Consider the following 23,970-nt stretch of genomic DNA (forward strand, 5'->3'; position numbering starts at 1 on the left):
AACTGTCGAGAGGCATAAGCAATAACCTTTCCGTTCTGCATTAACACACAACCCAAACCCTTATAAGATGCATCACTGAAAATCACAAAATTTTCCGTACCTGACGGCAATGTCAAAATTGGTGCAGTGGTCAATCTTGTCTTCAATTCATGAAAGGCTGATTCTCTTTCGATATTCCACTCAAATGGTTGTCCTTTACATGTCAATTGGGTAAGAGGTAATGCTAATTTCAAAAAGTCCTTCACAAACCTCCTGTAGTACCCGGCTAAGCCCATGAAACTGCGAACTTCTGTCACATTGGTCGGTGTAGGCCAATTCACAATTGCCTCTATCTTCTGCAGGTCCACTGAAATTCCTTCCTTGTTGATCACGTGCCCTAAGAAAATAACCTCATCCAACCAAAACTCACATTTCTTTAATTTAGCAAATAGTTTTCTCTCTCGAAGTATTTGTAAAACAGTCCTCAAATGATGTTCATGTTCAAGTCTATCTTTAGAGTATATCAAAATATCATCGATGAAGACTACAACAAACTCATCAAGGTAGGTTTTAAAAATTCTATTCATTAAGTCCATAAATGCTGTCGGAGCATTAGTCACTCCAAACGGCATAACAAGAAACTCAAAATGACCATACCTCGTTCTGAATGCGGTTTTCTCAACATCCTCTGCCTTAACTTTCAGCTGATGATACCCGGATCTCAAATCAATCTTAGAAAACACCTGGGATCCCTGCAACTGGTCAAATAAGTCGTCAATACGGGGTAAGGGATATTTGTTCTTTATCGTTACCTTGTTTAACTCCCGGTAATCAATGCACAGGCGCAAGGTACCATTCTTTTTCTTTACAAATAACACTGGTGCACCTCAAGGCGAAGTGCTAGGCCGGATAAACCCTTTATCAAGAAGGTCTTGCAACTGTTCCTTTAATTCTTTCATTTCGGCAGTAGCCATTCTGTGGGGAGCCTTAGAAATAGGCTGGGTGCCTGGCATAGTTTCAATGGTAAACTCGATCTCCCTGTCTACCAATTCCCCTGGTAATTCCTTCGGAAACACATCCGAAAATTCTCTAACAATAGGAATATTATTCAATTCAACATTCTCAGATTGTTCAGGCAACACACAGCACAAATAACCCTGGCACCCTTTCCTAATCAGTTTACATGCTTTCATTGCGGATATCAAATACAGTGGAGGCACTACCCCATTACCCACAAACACAATCTTCTTCCGTTCTGGTAGGTTAAATACAACCCGTTTTGTCATACAGTCTATAGTGGCACAATACTTGGTCAACCAATCCATGCCCAAGATTACATCGAAATGTCTAAAGTTCAAGGGTAACAAATCTACATATAGGGTAGCACCCTCGATATGCATGTCACAAAACCGATATATATAATCACCTAACACAGATTCCCCCGATGGAGCAGACACACATAACAAATATGGCAATAGCTCTAGGGGTCTATTCAGTCTAGATGCAAACGTATATGTCACAAATGAGTGCGTTGATCCAGAATCAATTAATACAAAGGCATCCTGATTACATATTGAAATAGTACCTGAAACAATGGCATTGGCATTCCGTGTATCGCCCGGAACAAGTGCAAAGACTCTCCCCTGTCTCACTGTGTCCCCAGTAGTAGTAGATCTCAAAGTATTTCCCGACTTTGGAACTGATGTAGTTGAACTAGCTGCGAGTTTCCCACTGTTCTGATTACATTCTCGGGCTATGTGCCCTTGCTTTCCACATTTAAAATAGGCTCCTGATGCACGGTAACAGACTCCACGGTGCCTTTTGCTACAAATATTGCACATGGGAGCTGCGTCTCGGGAAGAACTCGAAGTATTTGAGGAGCTCATGTTTTGCTTTTTCGAAAATTTCTTCTTCGAAAAGAAGCCTTGTCTTTTGTTGCCTTTCCATTCTATTACTGGCTTAGCTTGCCTGGCTATGTTAGCCTCTGATACGATGGCTCTGTCAAGCACCCCAATGTAGGTTTCCAATTTCAGGACATTCACCCTCTCTAGGATGTCATTGCGGAGCCCACCTTCAAAATGTCTTGCCTTCTTATAATCAGTCTCAATCACGTGTGGTGCAAATATAGCCAACTCAGTAAATTTGGCCTCATACTCCGCTACAGTCATGCTGTCTTGCTTGAGTTCCATGAACTCTGCCACTTTCCTATCCTGGACACACTGCGGGAAGTACTTGTCATAGAAGATTTCTAAAAATTTCACCCAATCAACATCTCTGTGGTTTTCTCTCATCAACATCCACCATCTTCTCGCTTCATCTTCTAGCATAAAAGTGGCTAGAAGCACTTTCTGAGTCTCTGAACAGGGAAACATTTCGAATAACTTCTCAATGCCGAAGACCCACGCTTCGGCTTTCAACGGATCTAATCCCCCGTGAAACTGCGGTGGTTTCATTTTCTTGAATTCCTTAGTGAGTGCTATAATCCGGTCATCGTTCTGATGATCTGGCACAGGTGGTGCCGGAGGTGGAGGTGGCGGGTCTGGTTGCTGCCACTGTTGTTGCCACTCCTGTTGCTGTCTCAAAGCTTCTGCCATTTCTTGGATCAGTCTTTCCATTCTGTCCAGTCTGGCAGTAGAAGATTCCTCTAACTCATCACCTCTGGTTCTCACCATCTGATTAAACTTGCATTATATTTTACACAAAAGATCCACAAGTGTGCATATACTAAGAAGCGCATATTCTCAGATAATTTGTAGTGCAAGTAATTCACAACGTACACATATAATTGTTCATATCAAAACATTTAAGCATATAATCAATGCTTCTAAATTCGTGTTTATGAATGCATCCTAGATCTTATCTAGACGCTTATTGCTCTTTTGGACAAGTGTGTGAGTTATTAACTCGTGCTCTGATACCACTCTGTCACGACCCGAACCCGCCCCTATGGGTTAAGGACATGACCGGCCAGTAATTCCGTGATTACCTACGGCCTCAAACCGACACAAGATGACTTGTCAGAGTAAAGGGGCCAAACGGAAGCAAAAATTTAAAAACTTTGTCCATAGAGCCGTGCTTATATGCACATCAAACAGACCATACTCAGATACGTTAATAACCCACATCAAAAGTACAGTTCCACAAAATTCATTACAGACAGGATCATCCAAAATGAGTCAACCTATGACAGATTATTTATAGACATACATAAAGTCCCTGCCGGCAAGACAAAATGTAATTACATAGCAAAAGGCAAGGATAGGTCTCAAGAGTGAGACGTACGGCTGACTTCCTCCAAACTTGGTTTTTCCCTAGCAGACTTCACTGGGGCTGGGTTTGGACTTCCCTTGGCTCACCTACAAACACATGAATGAGCGTGAGCGATAGCCCAGTGAATAATATCAAAGACAGAAGTCATATAAACAATATGTGCAGTTATAGAGAGTTTAGATCAAGTGACTGTAGTTCGAAACATATTGGCCTTTGGCCCATTCTGATTTCCATCTACGCCAAAACGGCCTTCCACCCATTCATTTATGTCAAAACGGCCTTTGGCCCATTCATTTATATCAAAATGGCCTTTGGCCCATTCATTTATGTCAAAACGGCCTTTGGCCCATTCGTTTATATCAAAACGGCCTTTGGCCCATTCATTTATGTCAAAACGGCCTTTGGCCCATTCATTTATATCAAAACGGCCTTTGGCCCATTCATTTATGTCAAAACGGCCTTTGGCCCATTCATCTGTATCAAAACGGCCTTTGGCCCATTCATTTATGTCAAAACGGCCTTTGGCCCATTCATCTGTATCAAAACGGCCTTTGGCCCATTCATTTGTGTTTATTCATATCGGACTCTCGTCCACAATTCCGAATAGCAACTCAAAAAGCTTAAAGGAAATAACAATTGGACATTCACAAATATTCGAATATCGATATTACTCACAGTGATCGGCTTGTGGATTTGCCCTGGAACTTGACCCTACACATTTCATGAGCACAAAAGGGTCACTAACAGTTCAATCCGTTCTTTAATTCACATATCTCTCTTTAGGCTTAATTCACATTTCATTAGCTCATTTACAATGCTTACCATATGTCTAAGAGTGCTTACAAGTGAAAGAGAATGGAAAACAGAACTCAGCATGCAAAAACAGAATCTCAGAAAACAGGGTCCCCGCTCGAGCGGACCCTTAGGTCTGCAAAAGTACTGGTTGCCTTCAATTCCAGCTCGAGCGTACTGCCTGTCTACATAGCTCCCCGCTCGAGCATCAAATTCCCCCGCTCGAGCGGGAACCATGTCTGCAAAAATGCTGGGAGCTCGATTTCTCCGCTCGAGCGGCACTTCCCCCGCTCGAGCGGAATTCAAAATTCTGGAAATTCCAGATTGTGTTCTTGAGCTTCATCTCGACATTCAAAGGCTCTAAATGCATGATTCCGGTCCAAACTTCACATAATCATGTACTAACATGGTATAAACATAGAATTACAACATATTGAAGCTCAATTTCATAATTTATCTACATGCATGGCTCATTTTCCACCAACTCATTACCAATGTAACCATTTCATGCATTCAAAGCTTCTACTTCCATGGATTGTACATGCATGTGACATATAACCTTCATTCTCGTCTCATATGATGAAAAGATGGTCAAATACATGGATTTCAACCAAAATTGCAGCATGAGTCATGTAATTCAGGCTCAAATATGCAAATTCAAAACAATACACACATGCATGCATGTATAGTCTTCAAATTCATCAAACCAACTCCTTTCATGTTCTAGATCACAAATTAATCTTCAATTCACGAAATCACAACTCAAATTCATGAGTTAGGGGTTGGTTACTCACCTAGGAGCTTTAATCTTCCAAACTCTAGTCAATTCTTGAGTTAAATCTTCAAATTCCCAAGCTAGAGCCAAAAATTGCTCAAGCCTCTTCCTTTCTCTCTCTATAGCCGGCCTCTCTCTCACTCTCAATTGTCTAACTCAGATTTTGAGTTTTTAGAGAGCTAAAGGAGAGTGCAATGCAAATATACAATAAGCCCCACTAACAAATATTTTAATATAAAATAATGGGGTACTTAATTTATTAATTAAATCAGTTTAAATTTACCAGAATCAATTTTCAATTAAATTTCACCGTAGGCTCTAAAAATTATGCCAATCACAGTGGCGTAATCAATTTCGGGTTCTGTGGCCAATAAGGCCCTCAATTTAATTCCCGAAGCGGACTATTCAAACAGATGTTCCTACGGCGAACAGATAGAAATTCAAAATCATATACATTCACATAATGGCACACAAATCACATCAAAACGCATAATCACATACATATTAGGGACCAATTCACATAATACAGAATAGGGGTATCACATAAAGTGCAATTCATAAGACGGTTTATCTCAAAATTAACCTTGACTTGTGAACCACATTTTGGCCTCCTGAAGAAAGGAAAGAAGTTCCAATGGGACGGCCGATGCCAAGCTGCTTTCGAACAGATCAAGGAATTCTTACAGAACCCACCCGTGTTGTCACCACCAGAGCCAGGGAGACCGTTGATTTTGTATCTTTCAGTGACTGAGACCACAATGGGCTGCATGCTCTCACAAGAGTCTGAGGACAAGGTGGAGAGGGCTATCTACTACCTGAGCAAGAAGATGTTAGAGTATGAAACCCGCTACACACCGTTGGAAAAGGCTTGCTTAGCCTTGGTATGGGCTACCAGGAAGCTGCGGCACTACCTGTTAGCTCACTCTGTAACGTTGGTTTCAAGATTAGATCCTATCAAATATCTCTTCGAGAAACCGGCACTTACGGGTAGGCTAGCTCGCTGGTTTCTTTTGCTTTCCGAATTCGATCTGAAATATGTGACGCGCAAGTCAGTCAAGGGAAGAGCAGTAGCGGAGTTCTTAGCCGATCATCCAGTTGAAGGAGGTGAAGCAGTTGAGTACTTATTCCTAGATGAGGCCATTTTGCATATCGAAGATGAAACTTGGCCGATGTACTTTGACGGAGCGTCAAACTAATACGGGTATGGGATAGGGATGTTACAGATAGCGCCCGACAATTCCCGTATTCCCCTAGCCTTCAAACTCCGTTTTAAAGTCTCGAACAACGAAGCCGAGTATGAAGCATGCATTGCTGGAACTAGGGGCAAGACGATTGGACGTCATTGGGGACTCGAACCTTGTGGTATCCCAAGCTAAGGGGGATTGGAAAGTCAAAGAGGAAAATATGATAATGTACCACCAGACCTTGGACTTGCTGATTCCTTGGTTTGAGAAGCTAAACTTCACTCATCTACTAAGAGAAAACAACAGGTTCGCAGATTCACTAGCAACTCTATCTTCCATGATAGACATCCCTTCTGGAGTTCAGATGCGTCCGATCATTATTGACCAGAAGTTTGCACCGGCCTACGAGTCAATTGCCGCCATAGAAGAAGTTCAAGACGAGAACCCCTGGTATTACGATGTCTGGAACTTCTTGGAGAAAGAAGCATATCCGCCAGGGGCAAACGCCAAAGACAAGAGGGCAATCCGAAGGATGGCTGCCCAGTTCATCATCTGCGGAGGAAAACTATATAAGAGAGGTCATCTGGGAATGCATAAGCTATGCATTGAGGCTAAAGAGTCAAAGAGCCTAATGGAGGCCATCCGTGGGGGAGAATGCGGAGCGCATATAAACAGGGTAATGTTGGCTCGAAAGATCCTCAGACAGGGTTACTACTGGTCCCACAAGGAGGAGGATTGTATCGGCTTTGTTCGGCGATGCCACAAATGTCAGATCCATGCAAACCGCATGAACATCCCGCCGTTGAAGTTGTACAACATGACTTCACCATGGCCATTTTTAGTTTGCGGAATTGATGTGATCGGAGCTGTTACTCCGAAGGGGTCAAATGGGCATGAGTTCATCCTGGTCGCGATAAACTACTTTACAAAGTGGGTCGAGGCCCAATCTTATGCGGTGTTGAAGGCGTCGCATATTGCGAAGTTTATCAGAAACAACATCATCTGTCGTTATGGGGTCCCAAACGAGATTATTTCAAATAACGGTTCCCACTTCAAGAAGGAAGTGATTGACTTGTTGGAAAAATACAACGTGGCTTCCAATAAGTCATCCACATATCGGCCGCAAACCAATGGAGCAGTTGAGGCCGCCAACAAGAATATCAAACACATACTGCAGAAGATGGTGGAAACCTACCGGGACTGGGCAGATAAGCTGCCGTTTGCTCTGTGGGGCTACCGGACTTCAATTAGAACTTCTACTGGGGCGACTCCGTATTTGTTGGTTTATGGGATGGAGGCCGTTCTACCTATTGAAATTGAGGTTCCGTCTTTGCGAGTATTGGCTGAGTGTCAGATAGCCGAAGCAGATTGGCAGCAGAGCAGATTTGAAGAACTCATGCTCTTTGATGAGAGAAGACTAAAAGCACTGTACCATGTTCAAGGTTATCAGCGCAGAATTGCTAGGGCTTTCAACAAGAAAGTTAAGTCCAAGAATTTGAAAGAAGGAGATTTGGTGCTCAAGGACAACCGAGCTCCCAATCATGACCCTAGGGGCAAGTTCAGACCCAATTGGACTGGCCCTTACATCATTAAGTCTATCTGGTCAGGTGGAGCTGTCGTTCTGATGGACCTAGATGGCCTAGAGTTCTCCCAACCGATTAATATGGACAAATTGAAGAAATATTACCCCTGAGCGGCTCGCTAGGCCGAAAACCCGAAAGGGCGACCTTGGCAAAAGTTAGAGCACAGAAAATTTGAAATTACAAAACTGAGCTCGCAAGGTTGAAAATCCACAAAGGGTGGCCTTGGCAAAAGTTAGAGCGTAAAAGGAGAGTGAAAATACTCAAGTGAACCCAAGCCTGAACTACGTAAGGCTTGATTCCCCTTTTTGGGATACGTAGGCAACTTCATCCTGAAGTTCAGCCATAAACTTTTCCCCGATCAACTTTGTCTATTTGATCATCTCGCTCATCTTTGTCTATTTAACATTCAAAAACTCTGTTGTGATCTCCGGTGCAATGCTTTTCAGACTAGGGGCAACTTTCCAATTGCTGGGATCCGGGGTTGTGCATCTTAGGGATAAATCTTAGGCGTGTCCAATTCTGATCCATATCGAAAATGGTTTTGAAAAGTTTTAATAAAAGTTGATTTTGCTTAAATTAATCTATTTACAACTTAGACCATTTTTGGACCAAAGCGAAAAATTTTCAGTGCCCGTAACCTTCAATTTTATTGATTTCAATACAGAGTTCTCCTGTTCTTGCATACAAATTGAAGTTGCTTTTCATTACATTCATAAAGAAAACTTTAAAGTGCTGATTAAAGGAAATAAATTCGGGGCATAGATAAGTCAGGTGTTCCTGCGTCCCCTCCCAGAGCTGGTCAAAGCCTCTGATGCCAAGTAGGGCCCAATCTGCGCCTCTTCATTAAGCCAATCTATGCACTCATCAGATAAGGTGCAACTGAAAGTGGGAATGGGGGCCAGGAGTTCTCTCGTCCTCCATGTTGCGGCATGTCGGGCGAGCTGCGCACCTCGGACCAGGAATGCAGCTAGATACTCCATCCCCTCTACTGGGCAAATCTGATCATGGCCAAACTGGCGTTGGAACCGGAACGGGAAATAGAATACACAGTGAGTCAAGCCAATCACCTGAATCCCGGTCTGCCGGGACATGTTGTAGCTCATTGCTGGTAGGTTGAGCCAGGGACACCGCCAAGCAATGCGGTCTGCAGACAAATTGCACATCCAGTCGAACCACCATCCCTCATCTAGGGCGTCAACTAGACGATGTCAGAAGAAGTAGACGCGAGCTGAGTATGTTGGGCAAGAGTCCACAACCCGTAACTTATCCATCAACCACACCTGGAGAGGAATGAAAAATGAGAGAATAAAGAATAGAGAGGTGTACGATGAGAGAAAAAGTAAGAAAAGGGTTTTTGTGAAAAAAACCGAACCTGAGGGCCAAGTGATGTGAGCAATACATATGTGAGAAAAGGGTGGGAAACATTACCTGCAACAGTAATGGACTCCCCGCAAACCTGGTCGTCTCCCGGCAATGGAAACCATCCAAGCCCATCAATGTCTCAGCCAATGAGATGGCAATGCAGCTTTTGACTTCCCTTAAGCCTTGAACAACCTCGATCAGTCGGACACTAGATCCTCCAGATCCTGAGGCAAGCAAGAAATGAGATAGCATGCATAAACAAAGGGCATGTCGCCGAAAGCCTTGCCAATGATGGTCACTGCGGTTACCGGCATCGGAAAACTGATAAATCAAACTCGGAATATCCAGCATTCCGTCCAAATCAAAGATCGAGCATCGTGCATAGTGAGTCCATACATTCGCCCCAAGGCTTGGGCGTGGCCGAAGCGAAGTTGGGGCAAGATTTCCTCGTTGCACACGGATTCCATCAAAGCTTGGAAATCTTCAAAGGTAGGACACACCTCTTGCCCGCCAAAGCTAAAGACATGTGTTACCGGATTCCAAAACCTTGCCACGACATGGAGAAATGGAAAGTACAGCAGAGTGTGACTCAGTGTGAATAGTGCATTTACGCCAAAGTCGCGGAAATTCAGCTTTTCCGAGCCATCCAAGTTGGCAATCCAAGCTGTGAGATTTTGGGCAAGAAACTCTTCCATTTGGAGCAAATCAGTGTTGAATTGAGAAAAACAATGAAGCTGAGGCTTTTTGTAGGGGATAAGGTGTGAGTGGAAGACAAGTGTCGGCATTCTGGTGGTTCTTGCCATTTATGGCCGACCGGCCAAAAATAGTGCCGACCAACCACCATTTTTGGTTGAACGGCCAAAAATTTGGGCTAATGGACATTTACTAAGGCCGATGGCCTTCCCCCGCGGCCGGTGGTCTTCTTTCTTGTTCCTTGAGCTGTATATGTGCTGAACATGCTGGGAATTTGGGACTGGCACCACTTCCAATGCCCTCCGGTGATTATTGTTACGGGGTCACGCTTATTTGCTTATCGAGTTGTATGTCACATCCTTTAAGTTTTTGTTTTGCTTATCGAGTTGTACTCGCACTTGGTTAGCTTATCGAGTCCTTTGTTTTGATTATCGAGTTATTCTGTCCTTGCTCGGTTCACTACCTGATTATTACGAGGCAAGCGCTTACTTTTCAAGCAATCAAAAGATTCAAATCTCATTTACATTGTTATGTAATGCAATGCGATGCGATGCATGGAGAGTACCAATGCAATACCTTTTTGGACAAAATAACTATTTCATTGTTGTCATGTCTTTTGCAAAAAAAAAAAAAAAAAAAAGTAAGTAAAAGTAGTTTTGAGAAAGTAAAAACCTGCATGAGGCAGTGCAATGTGCTTAAACTACCAGTAAAAAGATAAGTAAAGCAAAAGGGGAGCAGGGCAGTAGAGTGTTCGGATTAACACTAGTAGCCTCCCCTTGTGGTCGATGCACCTCCCACGCCCTTGTTCGGGTCAATTATGTGGCTTGGCACCTTCATTACTCAAGACAATGCAAGGAATTACACTCTTGAAACCTTAGTAGAACCTCGGGCTGACCTCGAGCCATGTCTTCTATGAGCGATGTTCGGTACGTGCGAGGAGCATCCTTTCCCGTATCCTTTTTGTCTCTTATAACTCCCACAAATTGCTTCGATTATGTTGTATTATGTTGCTTCGATTTGGCTTTAGTAAAGCACGCTCATTACGCGTCTTGCGTTGAGCGCTGCCTCGCCTTGTTTCAAATTCACATCTCAACATCATGAGTAACATGCCTTTACCATGCTTCAGTTGAGTATCCACCCTTTCCGCATTGCTTTACACATTGTGTATGTTTCCGCGTATGCTTTACTTACATGTGTTTATACACCCTCTCAAGTTCCTATACACATTGCATGCGTTGTCACGTATTGCTTTACTTATATGTGTTCAAGTTCCTTTTTATACACATTGCATGCGTTGTCGCGTATTGATTTACTTATATGTGTTCAAGTTCCTTTTTATACACATTGCATGTGTTGTCGCGTATTGCTTTACTTATATGTGTTCAAGTTTCCTATACACATTGCATGCGTCGTCGCGTCGTGCTTTACTTACATGTGTACATTTCAAGTTTCCTATACACATTGCATGCGTTGCCGCGACGTGCTTTACTTACATGTGTACATTTCGAGTTCCAATACACATTGCATGCATTGTTGCGTATTGCTTTACTTATATGTGTTCAAGTTCCTTTTTATACACATTGCATGCGTTGTCGCGTCATGCTTTACTTACATCTGTACATTTCAAGTTTCCTATACACATTGCATGCGTTGTCGCGTTATGCTTTACTTATATGTGTTCAAGTTTCTATACACATTGCATACGTTGTCGCGTTATGCTTTACTTATATGTGTTCAAGTTTCTATACACATTGCATGTGTCGTCGCATGTGCTTTACTTACATGTGTACATTTCAAGTTCCTTTATTTTCACACATTGTACATGTTGTCGCATGTGCTTTACTTATATGTGTACATTACATTCCTGCTATACCCATTGCATGCGTTGTCACGCATACTTTACTTACATGTGCATGCTCTTCCTCACCTCCACACATTGTACACGTTGTCGCGTGTACTTTACTTATATGTGTTTGTGCCTTCATAGCATTGTTATACTTGCTTCAAATCGCATTGTTATGCGCACGCTCGGGTTACGTTGTTATGCACCCCCTCCGCCTGCATTGTCATGCATGCTCTCACTCGCGTTGTCACGCACTTTTCACTTGCATTTCTGTGCATGTATCTAACGATATTGTACTTATTAAGTTCTCTTTCTTTTTCAGGCACGATATTGTATGTACGGTTCATTTGAGGCTGGCACGACCAGAGGAACCGAACAGGAACGATATTGTATGTACGGTTCATTTGAAGCTGGCACGACCAGACGAACTGCACAGGTACTGTATTCTCCGCGTCAAACGTAGCGAGAATTACATAATTCTCTTAGACCCTCTCTACATTGTAGTGTAGTTTGGTTCGTGCTAGCTTAAAACTGTCACATGTTATGCTTCATTACAGCTTTCTTTACATGATCATAAGTTTTGCTCGGCTTTGTGCATTGTTTTGCATTTTGCCCCTGCCTTCAGACGTATATCTTTGTTTGTAGCTTGTATGCTTGTCTAAGTCTTCGGCCTTGTCAAAAATGGGTCGTCTCTGGGCTTTGACATTCACTCCCGTCATTGTTATGACTTTTGAGTTTTGTCAAAGAGGGGCAATTGTAGACACCCCATTTTTGACCGTCCTCAAGACTTGGACGTCATCGTTTGAACACTCGGTGATCATCCATGTTCGTGTTCATTTTGACATCCCGAAGGACTCGGCTGCGCGCCTTGCCTTAGGATCTCTCGACTTGACTGTTTTGTGCTTGGTTATGGACCAAGAATTTGTGGTTCTTGCACCTGAAGGTAGGAGGTGGCTTGTTAGCCATCCCCTAAAACCCACCGGCCGTGGCATGAGGCCACCGGCCTTGCTTTTTCTGCTACCGACCAAATATTTGGTCGGTCGGCACTTCTGTTAGGTGTATCGGCTCTTTGAGTGGTCGGTCGGCCATTTATTTGGCCGATAGTCTCTCTCTCTGGCCGATACCTCCTTTTTGCCTTTTTCAGGCATTGTGCATGCCAGCTATGCCAGCTGGAGTGGACGGACCTATCTTAGCTTCCTCAAGAAGCTTGGACCCTTTGCACCCTTTTGGTCTAGCTTCTTGAGGAAGCTTGGACCTTTGTCTTAGCTTTCTCAAGAAGCTTGGACCCCTGTCTCAACTTCCTTTGAAAGCCTTGGCCCCTTAGCCTTAGCTTCTTTAAGAAGCCTTGACCCCTTTTGTTTAGCTTCTCTTGGAAGCTTAGGCCTTTGCCTTGTCTATATAAGAGAGCCTTCCGTCTCCTTTGAAGAGGTTCAACAAAATCAGACTTATACATCTGATATATAATAAATATCACTCTCTCTATATATATCTCCCTCTTTCTCTACATTTGTGTGTGTTAGAGGGCCTAAAAGTGTGTTTTGGTCTTAATTTTGTACTAAGACACCTAGTGTTACACCTTGCCTTGGTTATTGAGGTGTTAAGAGGTTGTTCTTGGAGCTTTTGAGTTGGTTTTGATCAGAAAAGGGGCTGCAGTTTTGGTTCTTCAAGTGTTCTTCAAGGGTGAACACTATTGTTTTATATTCCCCATTCTTGCACTAGCTTTTAACCTACTTTGCATGTTGTTTTGAGCTTTGTGTATAACATATAAAAGTTCTATTTTTTTTGTGTTTAAGATACTTCATTAAGGTCACTTTGGTGTTGGGGGTCGTCCACCCCCTCTTTGGCCTTGTTTGGCCCTTTTTTGTGCTTTCTTTATTGAGCTTCGAGAACCTTCGTGCATTGGCCTTCTCACCACTGAAATCCAGAGGATTTTCAGTGGTGAAGAAGAGGTTTTGAGGTCTTGCCTAGGGGAGGGACACCCCTCTCCCTTTGTCTCTCTTTTGCTAATGTTTTTGGCTCATAAGAGTAGCATGCATGCTTAGTTGCTTTTAACATCATTTCAATAGGTATTTGGTGATATTTGGTCATATTATACCTCTGTTTCTAGTTGGTTTGATGGTCCATTTCATGCATTATATGCTTGCCTTGTAATCTCATGTTTTGGCCTAACATGTATCATGTTGTGAGATGACATTTTAGCATGATTTTGGTTTGACTCCATGAAGCTTTTAGTCCTATTTCATCATGTTTAAGGTATGTCTTGGGTCTTTAGAGTCATGTTTGCCATGTTTTGTATAGCCCCTTTGCATTCTAGCTTGTAGGCCTTGAGTGTGTGAGCCATAAGCATGCTGTAGTTGGGTTGTTTCAGTGATTTGGAGTCATTTCCCGTGCTATTTTAGTCCATAATCTATGCTTGTATGCTTGCATTCATCATCCCTTTCATGCTTTGAAGAGTCGTTCTTTTGTGCCTTGAAATGGGTCATAGTGCATGCCTTTTGTTTAAGTCATTTGGGATGCCATACATATGGGTTTTGGGGTGTATTTTGACGCACTAAAACTCTCTTTTTTTGGTTGCATAATCCATGCCATGTGTCGCCATTATAGTTGTAATGGAATGCTCCCTTTTATGCCTTAGTTTTAGGCCCATTGGTGTGCATGTTTGCATGAGCATTTGTCCATCTTTTTTAGTACGCTTGGCCACTGTTTTAGGGCATGGCTGAGGCCTCCCATTTCAGTTTAAGTTCATCCTTGTATATAAATTCCATGATTGACATGTTGCATTATACTGGTGGCATGCTTACATTCTATCATGTTTGCATGTTTGCATGTTGTTTAGCTAGTTGCATTACATAGTCTCGTTGTATGCTTGACATGTTCATATTGCATTAGTTTGGCTTGCATGGTTAGGCAGTGTCATGTTGCATTAGCTTAGCATGCTCATATTGCATTGCATTAGTTGCATTACTTCGCATTGCATATAGCATACATACATAACATTGTGTTTGGTTTGGGGTGTCAAACCAAACACGAGGAGTGAGGTGTGTTCGTACTCAAAGTGACGAAACACATCTCAATCCTCGGTCGCCGATGCCCTTGATCTCAACATGATAGGGCGCGGGGCATTCATTTGTTTTGTTGCATGCATTTACATTGATTTGCAACCTTGGTGCCTTTGGCCATCATGCATCGAAATGCGTGACTGGTGGCCCGAGTACCAAGGGCCGCACTCCCTTGAGTCCATAACGTGATGAGGAGTGTAGCCATGCATACATTGCTTTGAAATTTCCTTTCCATGCACTGTCTGTCCACTGCTGCAGCAAAAATAGGATTCTGCAGGAATAAATGGTCAGCCGGCCACTTTCAGTGCCGACCGACCATCAAAGTCCTGCCGGTGACCCAATTTATAGTCGATGATCACATTTACATGGTCGGTGGTGCTTTTCATTGGCCGGTGGAATTCCAAAATGATCAGGGAATGGTTCAGAGGTGCCTCAAGAATTTTCATATCCCTCAGAGGTGCAGAACAGTGCAAACAGAGGCAACAGTGGCATGGTAATGGGTTTCCGAGCGAAGCAAATCGAGCATGCATCATCCACGCATTCCGAGGCAGAGCTGCAACGGTCTCTTTAGTTTCATATTTAGGCTGTTTTCATAATTAATTTGTTAATTAATTAGAAGTTTTGTAATAATTAATTAGCTAGGATAGTTGATTCATTATTTGGCCTGTATTATTCTTTCGGACCCTCCAAGCGAGGGCAATTGTGTAATAAGTGTGTGTGAGTGTGTGTATGCCTTCCAACCTCCACTTCTTTCTTCCTTTTATTTACCTGCTTTCAATGGTTAGTATTAGGGCATATTTAAATTAGCATACTTTATGCTATGCATGCGTGCATTCATTCATTTGTATTGCATGCACCGGGCTCGGCGCATCATACTAACTGCATGGTATTTCAATTCCAAGTTGAATACATGTTATCTGTTGCATTTCATATGCCATGTTTAAAATAGCCGAGCATATCTAGGTTGCATTTTTGCATGTGTTGCATTAAGCATTTCAGCATAGTTAGGATTCATGTATATTCACTAACTAGTTTCTGTTTTGGCTTGGAGTACTCGGTAAGTTTTTATGCTTTAGCATCCTTGCATGTGTGTGAGTGTTGCCATGATAGCATGCTTTACCATGAGGCTATGTGCTTATGCGGTATAACTACTTGAGTGCCTGTGGGTGAAGGTTGGGTTATTTGAATTGGAACAATGCATTGAATGCAAATTTTAAGCCCACTTGAAAGTGGCAAAACTGCGTTTTCTAGGCCCACTCGAGGGTGGCAAAATCTGCATTTTTAGCCTACTTGCGAGTACCAAACCGCTTTCAAAAACAAACATGAGATGTTTTGTTCCAACTTAGACGACCCAGTCTATGCTTGTATGCTATGTGCATCATGTAGTAAATCAAGGCTAATAACCGGAATAAAAGCATATAATGTTTTCAAAACTCGATATCATGGTTAGTAGAGGCCGATCTTTGATCGAGTGAGCGGAGGTGCTCATAGCTAACCTTCCCCAATCGTACCCAAGTTCCCGAGCCGAGGCAACTTTGGTGATGACGAACATGTGGCCTTAGGCAACGAGTCAGGGTTTCCTAAATTCTTCCAAAATAAATATTTAGGTGGCGACTCTGTATCTGGCAAACAAGTCCATGTTTGGCACTTCTTTCTAAAAATTAGTTTTTTTTAAAAAATGATTTGCCGGATTTGGACTCTTTGATGATTCATTGGTCTTGCATTGCACTCTGCGAGATTAGATACAGGACCATGACATTGAGTCCGAACTGTAGTGAGCCCAAATGAACAGCACGGGATTTCCCTCCCGAGACATTCGGGGATGTCTACAATATGCACATCCCTTAGGTCGCATTGTCTTGCACCCCTCCATCCGCGTTGTTTCGCATATCTCATTTGCATACATCTTATTATGCTACATGCATTATCATGCATTTCAGCACATGCATTGTCATGCACATCTCATTTGTATTGTCATGCATTTCCTCATCTGCATTGTCATGCATATCTCATTTGCATTGTCATGCATTTCCTCATCTGCATTGTCAAGCACATCTCATTTGCATTCCTAACATGCATAGTCTCGCACATCATGTGCACTGTCATGCATTTCATTACATGTTTGCATTGTCATGCATTACATACTTGCATTGTCATGCACGTCATTTGCATTGTCATGCATTCCTAGCTTGCATTCCTCACCTTGTATTGTCTTGCACGTTTCATTTGCATTGTCATGCATTTCCATACTTGCATTGTCATGCACGTCATTTGGATTGTCATGCATTCCTCACCTTGCGCCGTCTTGCATATTTCATTTGCATTGTCATGCATTTTCTCACCTTGCATTGTCTTGCACGTTTCATTTGCATTGTCATGCATTTTCCTACCTTGCATTGTCTTGCACGTTTCATTTGCATTGTCATGCATTTCCATACTTGCATTGTCATGCACATCATTTGCATTGTCATGCATTTTCTCACCTTGCATTGTCTTGCACGTCTCTTTTGCATTGTCTTGCATGTCTTTTGTGCATTGTTTTGCACCCCCTATAACTGGCATTGTCTTACTCGTTATGTGCATTGTTTTGCACCCCCTATAACTGGCATGGTCTTGCTCATTATGTGCATTGTTGTGCACCTCCTATAACTGGCATTATCTTGCTCGTTTTGTGCATTGTTTTGCACCCCCTATAACTGGCATTGTTTTGCTCGTTATGTGCATTGTTTTGCACCCCCTATAACTTGCATTGTCTTACTCATTATGTGCATTGTTTTGCACCCCCTATAACTTGCATTGTCTTGCTCGTAACATGCATTGTTTTGCACCCCCTATAACTGGCATTGTCTTGCTCGTTATGTGCATTGTTTTGCATCCCCTACAACTTGCATTGTCTTGCTCGTTATGTGCATTGTCTTGTACCCTTACTAATTTGGGCATCGTCTTTCACCCCTACTAACTTGTGCATTGTTTTGCACTCACTAACTTGCATTGTTTTGCAAACCCACTAACTTGCATTGTTTTGCAAACTCACTAACTTGCATTGTTTTGTAAACTATCTAACTTGCATTGTTTTGCAACCTATCTAACTCGCATTGTTTTGCAATCTATCTGACTTGCATTGTTTTGCAAACCCATCTAACTTGCGTTGTTTCGTACTTTTCTTACTTACATTGTTATGTACATCTTTAACTTGAGTTGTCACGCACGTTACTTGCATTGTTATGCACACTTCACTCACGTTGTCACGCACTTCTCACTTGCATTGCTATGCATGTTTCTAACGATATTGTACCTATTAAGTTTCTTTCTTTTGCAGGCACCATATTGTATGTACGGTTCATTTGAGGCTGGCACGACCAGACAAACCAGACAGGTATTGTACATTCTCCACGTGAGACGTAGCGAGAATTAAATAATTCTCTTACATCCTTTCTGCATATAATGTAGTTTGGTTCGAATTCGCTTGCTTAAAACTTTTGCATGTTATGTTTTGTTATAACTCCCTTTGCATGATCATAAGTTATGTTCGGCACCGTGCATGTCATTTGCATTTTGCCCCTGCCTTCGGGCACATATCTTGCTATCTTGCATGCTTATCTAAGTCTTCGGCCTTGTCAAAAATGGGTCGTCTCTGGGCTTTGACATTCACTTCTGTCATTTTTATGACTTTTGAGTTCTGTCAAAGAGCGGCAACTGTCGACACCCCATTTTTGACCATCCTCAAGACTTGGATGTCATTGTTTGAACACTCGATGATCATCTATGCTCGTGTTCGTTTTGAGTTCTCGGAGGTCTCGGCAGCGCGCCTTGCCTCAAGATCTCTCAACTTGACTGTTTTGTGCTTGGTTGTGGACCAAACACTTGTGTTTTTGCTTCTGAGGGAAGAAGGTGGCTTATTGGCCATCCCCTCAACCCATCGGCCAAGGCATGAAGCCATCGGCCTTGTTTTCTTGCCATCGGCCAAAAGTGTTGGCCGATTGGCACTTTTTTTGGTCGATCGGCCCTTATGTTGGTCGATCGGCCATGTTTTATGGCCGAACCCTGTTCATCTGCTTTATGCAGATATTTTATGCCAGCTGTCACAGCTGGCATGCACAATTCACTCCCTCCATATACGTGTATGGAGGGATTTGCCCCTTTGCTTAGCTTTCTCAAGAAGCTTTGCTTTTGGTTCTCTATAAGAGAGAACCATCTCCTCCCTCCTCAAGGGTTCAGAAAATTTAGGGTTGAGTGATGCATATACTTTTGTATCTATAGTCCTTTGTTTGATCTTGTTTTGTACTCAAAAGTGCAGTATTGTCTTACTATTGTACACGAACACACACTAGAACACCATCCTCTTGGAGCTGAGGTCCCTTGAGGTTGATTTCAGAGTTCTTGGAGTGGTTTAAGCTTGGAAAAGTTGCTGGAGCCTTGTTCTTGAAAGTGTTCTTCAAGGTTGAGCCTTTTTGCTTTTAATACCCCATTCTTGCTTAAGCTTTTAGCCCTACTTGCTTATTGTTTTAAGCCTAGCTCTTAACTGATAAAAGTTCTATTTTTTGGTGCTTTAAATCTTTGGTTAAGGTTTCTTTTTGGTTTGGGGTTGTTTCCCCCCTCTTAGGCCTTGTTAGGCCTTGTTTTAGGCCATCCCTTTTGGCCTTTGTTCTTGGCTTTGCATGACCTTCCTACCACTGAAATCCAAGGATTTTCAGTGGTGGGAAGGTGGTTTTGGAGTCCTAAATAGGAGAGGGTCATCCCGTCTCCTTGTTGTCTTGTATGCTTGCATAAATGACTTATGTTGGTAGCATGTTTGTTAAGCTTGTCTTAGCTTCATTTCAGCAAGTATTTGGTGTTACTTTGCCATACTTTACCTCTGTCTAAGGTTGGTTTAGTGGCATTTTGCATGTACCATACACTTGTAGTGTAAATCACACACACTAGCTTTATATGCTTCATGTTTGAGCATGTCTTTCTAGCCTATGTTATGTCCATTTCAGCATGTTCTTGGGCTTGTTTTACCATGTCATACCTATGTTTAGGTTTGGTTTGGTTAGCCTTTGCATGCCTCATGCACTTGTAGTGCATTTCCATGAAATTGCTTTATCATGCATCATGTTTTAAGCTATGTTTCTAGCATGATTTTGGCTCGACTCCATGAAACTTTTAGCCTTGTTGTAACATGCTTAAGCTCTGATTTATGTTGTTTTGGTCATAGATGCCATTCTTTGTATAGCCATAAGGCGTTCTTGCTTGTTAACTTTGAGTGTCCAAGTCAATAGCATGCTTTACTTGGGCCATTTCAGTGATTTGGAATCATTTGTTGTGTTATTTTAGTCCATGTAATGTGCTCATACACTTGCACTTATCACTCCTTTAATGCTTTAAAGAGTTGATGATTCATGCCTCATGAATGAACCATTGTGCATGCCTCCATGCTTAGGCCTTTGGGATGCCATCTAAGTGGGTTTTGGGGCTCATTTTAACATGCCATAACTTTGTTTTTCATTGGTTAAGCCATGTCATGTTTGGTCTTGATAGGCGTAGTGTAACACCCCCTTTGTAGCTTTGCATGCTTCATGTTTTATGCTCATCTTTCTAGTATGTTTTGGCCTCATTCCTTGCATGTTTTAGGCTTACTTTGGCATGCTTTAGGACTATTTTGGTTCACTTTTGCCATTTGCTTCATGTTTCACATTGCCATGGTGTGAGCCCCTTGGCTAGTCTTAAGCTTTGGGCTTTCTTGCATGCTTTGCTTGTGTACTTTGGTTGGTTTGGCACCTTTCCATGCATGATTTTAGAGCTTACAATATATGTTACATGTCCATATTTGTCCACTTTTAAGTGCTCTTGAAAGTTGCCATCTTATGCCTAGGTGATAGGCCATCACATGTGCATGTTTGTATGTGTTTTTGTCCATCATTTCTTAGCACTTTGGCCACTGATTTGGGCATGTTTAAGAGCTGTTCACTTTAGTTTAAGTCCATCTTTGCATGTTGTTGCATGCTTGCTTCATTTTGCATGTTGTTGCATGCTTGCTTCATTTTGCATGTTGTTGCATGCTATGCATGTTTGCATATTTAGGTTGTATGCCTATTGCATGTTAGTTGCATTGCATAATCTTGTTGCATACTTATTGCATGCTTGAGTTTCTTGCATGCTTAGGTTGCATTGCATTGTGTGTGCATTCCCTTGCCTCTTGATCAAGCATGATAGAGGTTGGGGGCCCTTATGTGTTTTGCGCATTTCATTTGATATTGAAATGCACACTTGGCTCCTTTGGCCATCATGCATTGAAATGCGTGATTGGTGGTCCGAGCGTCGAGAACTACACACCTTTGATTCTTAAACATGATAAGAGGTGTAGTTGTGCAGACATTTTCTTGCAAATGCATTGACATGCTCTGTTTGTCCTCTGTTGCAGCAAAAGGAACAGTCAACAGGAACAAATGGTCGATTGACCATATTCAGTGCCGATCGGTAACAAAATTCTCCCAAAATAAAATATTTAGGTGGCGACTTTGTATCAGGCAAAGCAGTCCACGTTTGGCACTTCTTTACAAAAATCAGTTTTTCAAAATGATTTGCCGGATTTGGACTCTTTGGTGATTTATCAGTCTCACATCGCACATTGTGAGATAAGATTAAGAACCATGACATTTGAGTCCGAACTGTAGCATGAAGCCCAAGGGCGCGTCTACACTACCAACTACAGATGAGATTGCAGTTGTAATACCAAGTGATGGAACAGAGGTAAATGGAATGAGAGATATTATCTTACATTTCCGAGGAAATAATGAGTTGATGCAAATTAATGAACGTCACCCAGCATACTTGCCATTACATTATGTTCTATTATTTCCATATGGTGAGCTTGGATGGGAACATGAGTTAAAATTGTGGAATGTTCAGTATGATCGACCTTCAACTAATCGACTTACTCAAATGAATTTTTATAGTTATCGTTTGTTTGAACGACCCACAGAGTATTCAACAATTTTGAGAGGTGGGAAACTATTTCAAGAGTTTTTGGTAGATGCTTGGGATGCAACTGAGCAAAATCGATTGACATACTACAAGCTTAATCAAGGGAAACTTCGGGCTGAGCTTTACCAAGAGATGTCAGATATGGATCCAGATTATGTGCGACCTAGACAAATTTGTCAAAGGTTTGTTTTGCCATCTACATTTACTGGTTGTCCTAGACATATGTTTGAAATCTTTCAAGATTCAATGGCTATCACACGATACAACCAACACCCAGATATTTTTCTTACCATGACTAAAAATCCCAATTGGTCAGAAATTACTTCAGCATTATTACCATATCAAAAACCTATTGATCGTCCTGATTTAATTACCCGTGTTTTTGAGTTGAAGGGAAAATGTTTGATGAAGGAGATAGAAACAAATAAAGTGTTTAGAAATAAAGTTGCACATGTTTTTACAATTGAATTTCAAAACGAGGCCTCCCTTATATGCATGCACTTTTATTTCTCAAGGGTCCAAACAAAATTCAGACATGTGCTCAAGTAGACAAATTGGTCTGTGCAGAATTTTCAGACCCAAAAGATGATGCTATACTTTTTGAAACTATCAAATGTTGTATGGTACATGGACCATGTGGTGCTCAAAATCCGCAAGCACCATGTATGGAAAATGGTAGATGCACTAAGAGATACCCTCGAGCTTTCGTAGAAACAACAACTATGGATCAAGATGGATACCCTATCTATCGTCATCGCAATAATGGTCAAGTACATACTGTGAGGGGGCAAGAAGTTGATAACAGGGATGTCGTACCATACAATGCACATCTTTCAAAACTTTTCAACGGTCATGTAAATATGGAAGTTTGTGCCGAAATGAGATGTGTCAAGTATATGCATAAGTACATTTATAAGGGTTATGATCGTACAACGATGGTGTTAGGAATGATAAATGAGATTCAACAATATCTCGATGCAAGGTATATTGGACCTCCAGAAGCTGCTAGGCGAATATTTGGTCATCCTTTGCATGTAGAGATGCCAACAGTTGTACGATTGGCATTTCATTTACCTGAAATGCATCGCGTTGTTTTTAACCTAGAAGAGTCATTAGAAACGATTCAATCTAGAGCTGGTCAGTAAATGTCAACTCTTACTGGCTTCTTTGCATATTGTGCTGCCAGTGAAGATAAATGCCCATTCACTTATCAAGAATTTCCACAACATTTTGTTTGGCTCAAGTCAGAAAAGAGATGGAAATCAAGAGAAAGGGGATATACAATTGGTAGAATGTACTTTGCTAGCCCAAATTGTGGTGAAAGATTTTATCTACGTTTGTTACTAACCGTTGTCATAGGACCAAAGTCGTTTCAATCTTTACGCAAGGTCAATAATGTTGTGCATGATACATTTAAATTAGCATGTGTTGCAAGGGGGCTTTTAGAAGATGATGAAGAATTGATACAATGCTTGAAAGAGGCTGCAGTTATAAGAAATGGATATCAATTGAGGAGATTGTTTAGTATTATTCTCACCCAGTGCTCTCCACTAAATCCATGTGCATTATGGAATCAATTTTCAACGCGAATATGTGATGATCTTGCACATAAGATTTGTACATTGTTTGTCATATATAAACCAACTGAGGCTCAAATTGAAGATTATGGTCTCTATCTTTTGAATCAAATGCTTCATGAATCAGGCAAAAGTTTAATTGACTTCCCACCCATGCCACTATCTACTGCAAATTGGAGTGCAGTAGTTGGTAATCGATTGATATTTAAACATCAACAACTGCAGAGTGAGACACAACATGCAGATCCACAAATTACTATTGATTGTCTTAATAATGGACAGCGGAATGCTTATAACACAATCATTTCTTCAGTTTTTCAAAATAAAGGAACTGTTTTCTTTCTGAATGGGGGTGCTGGAACAGGGAAAACATTTCTGTACAATATGATTGCATTAAAATGTCACAGCCTTGGGCATATCGTTGTTACTGTAGCTTCATCTAGAATTGCATCATTATTACTGGTAGGAGGTTGCACTGCACATTCAACATTTTCCATTCCGTTAGATGTCTTGGAAAATTCATTTTGTGGGTTTAGCAAACAATCATTACAAGCTGAGTTATGTAGAGAAACAAAACTTGTAATTTGGGATGAAGTTCCTATGCAACATAGACATTGTGTTGAGGCGATTGATCGTAGATTGGGGGATATTTGTGATAGTGAAAAGCCATTTGGAGGTATTACTGTTGTTCTTGGTGGAGACTTTCGACAAATCTTACCAGTTATACCCAAAGGAGTTCGTGACACTCTATTCTATGGAAGCATATATATATATATATATATCTTAACTTTGGATTTGAATATGGGCTTGAATCATGAAGGCCATGAAAATCCTAATTTTGCAAATTTCTTGATGGAGGTAACGCTACTTTAACCTTTATTATATAG

General features: G+C 41.7%; 1 protein-coding gene across 1 annotated transcript in view; it reads left to right on the top strand.

Annotated features, from left to right (window-relative positions):
- LOC145819475 (ATP-dependent DNA helicase PIF1-like) overlaps window positions 1-23,970 on the top strand; it is a 36,192-nt gene that overhangs the window by 11,393 nt on the left and 829 nt on the right. The window contains exons 3-5 of the mRNA XM_082913478.1: window positions 21,505-21,882; window positions 22,074-22,643; window positions 23,211-23,941. Coding sequence (XP_082769604.1) covers window positions 21,505-21,882; window positions 22,074-22,643; window positions 23,211-23,941 — 1,679 coding nt within the window. The remainder of the gene's footprint in view (window positions 1-21,504; window positions 21,883-22,073; window positions 22,644-23,210; window positions 23,942-23,970) is intronic.

Source organism: Camellia sinensis, chromosome 2 (assembly GCF_055761805.1).
Source record: "Camellia sinensis isolate YWXY chromosome 2, ASM5576180v1, whole genome shotgun sequence".
Taxonomy (NCBI): Eukaryota; Viridiplantae; Streptophyta; class Magnoliopsida; order Ericales; family Theaceae; genus Camellia; species Camellia sinensis.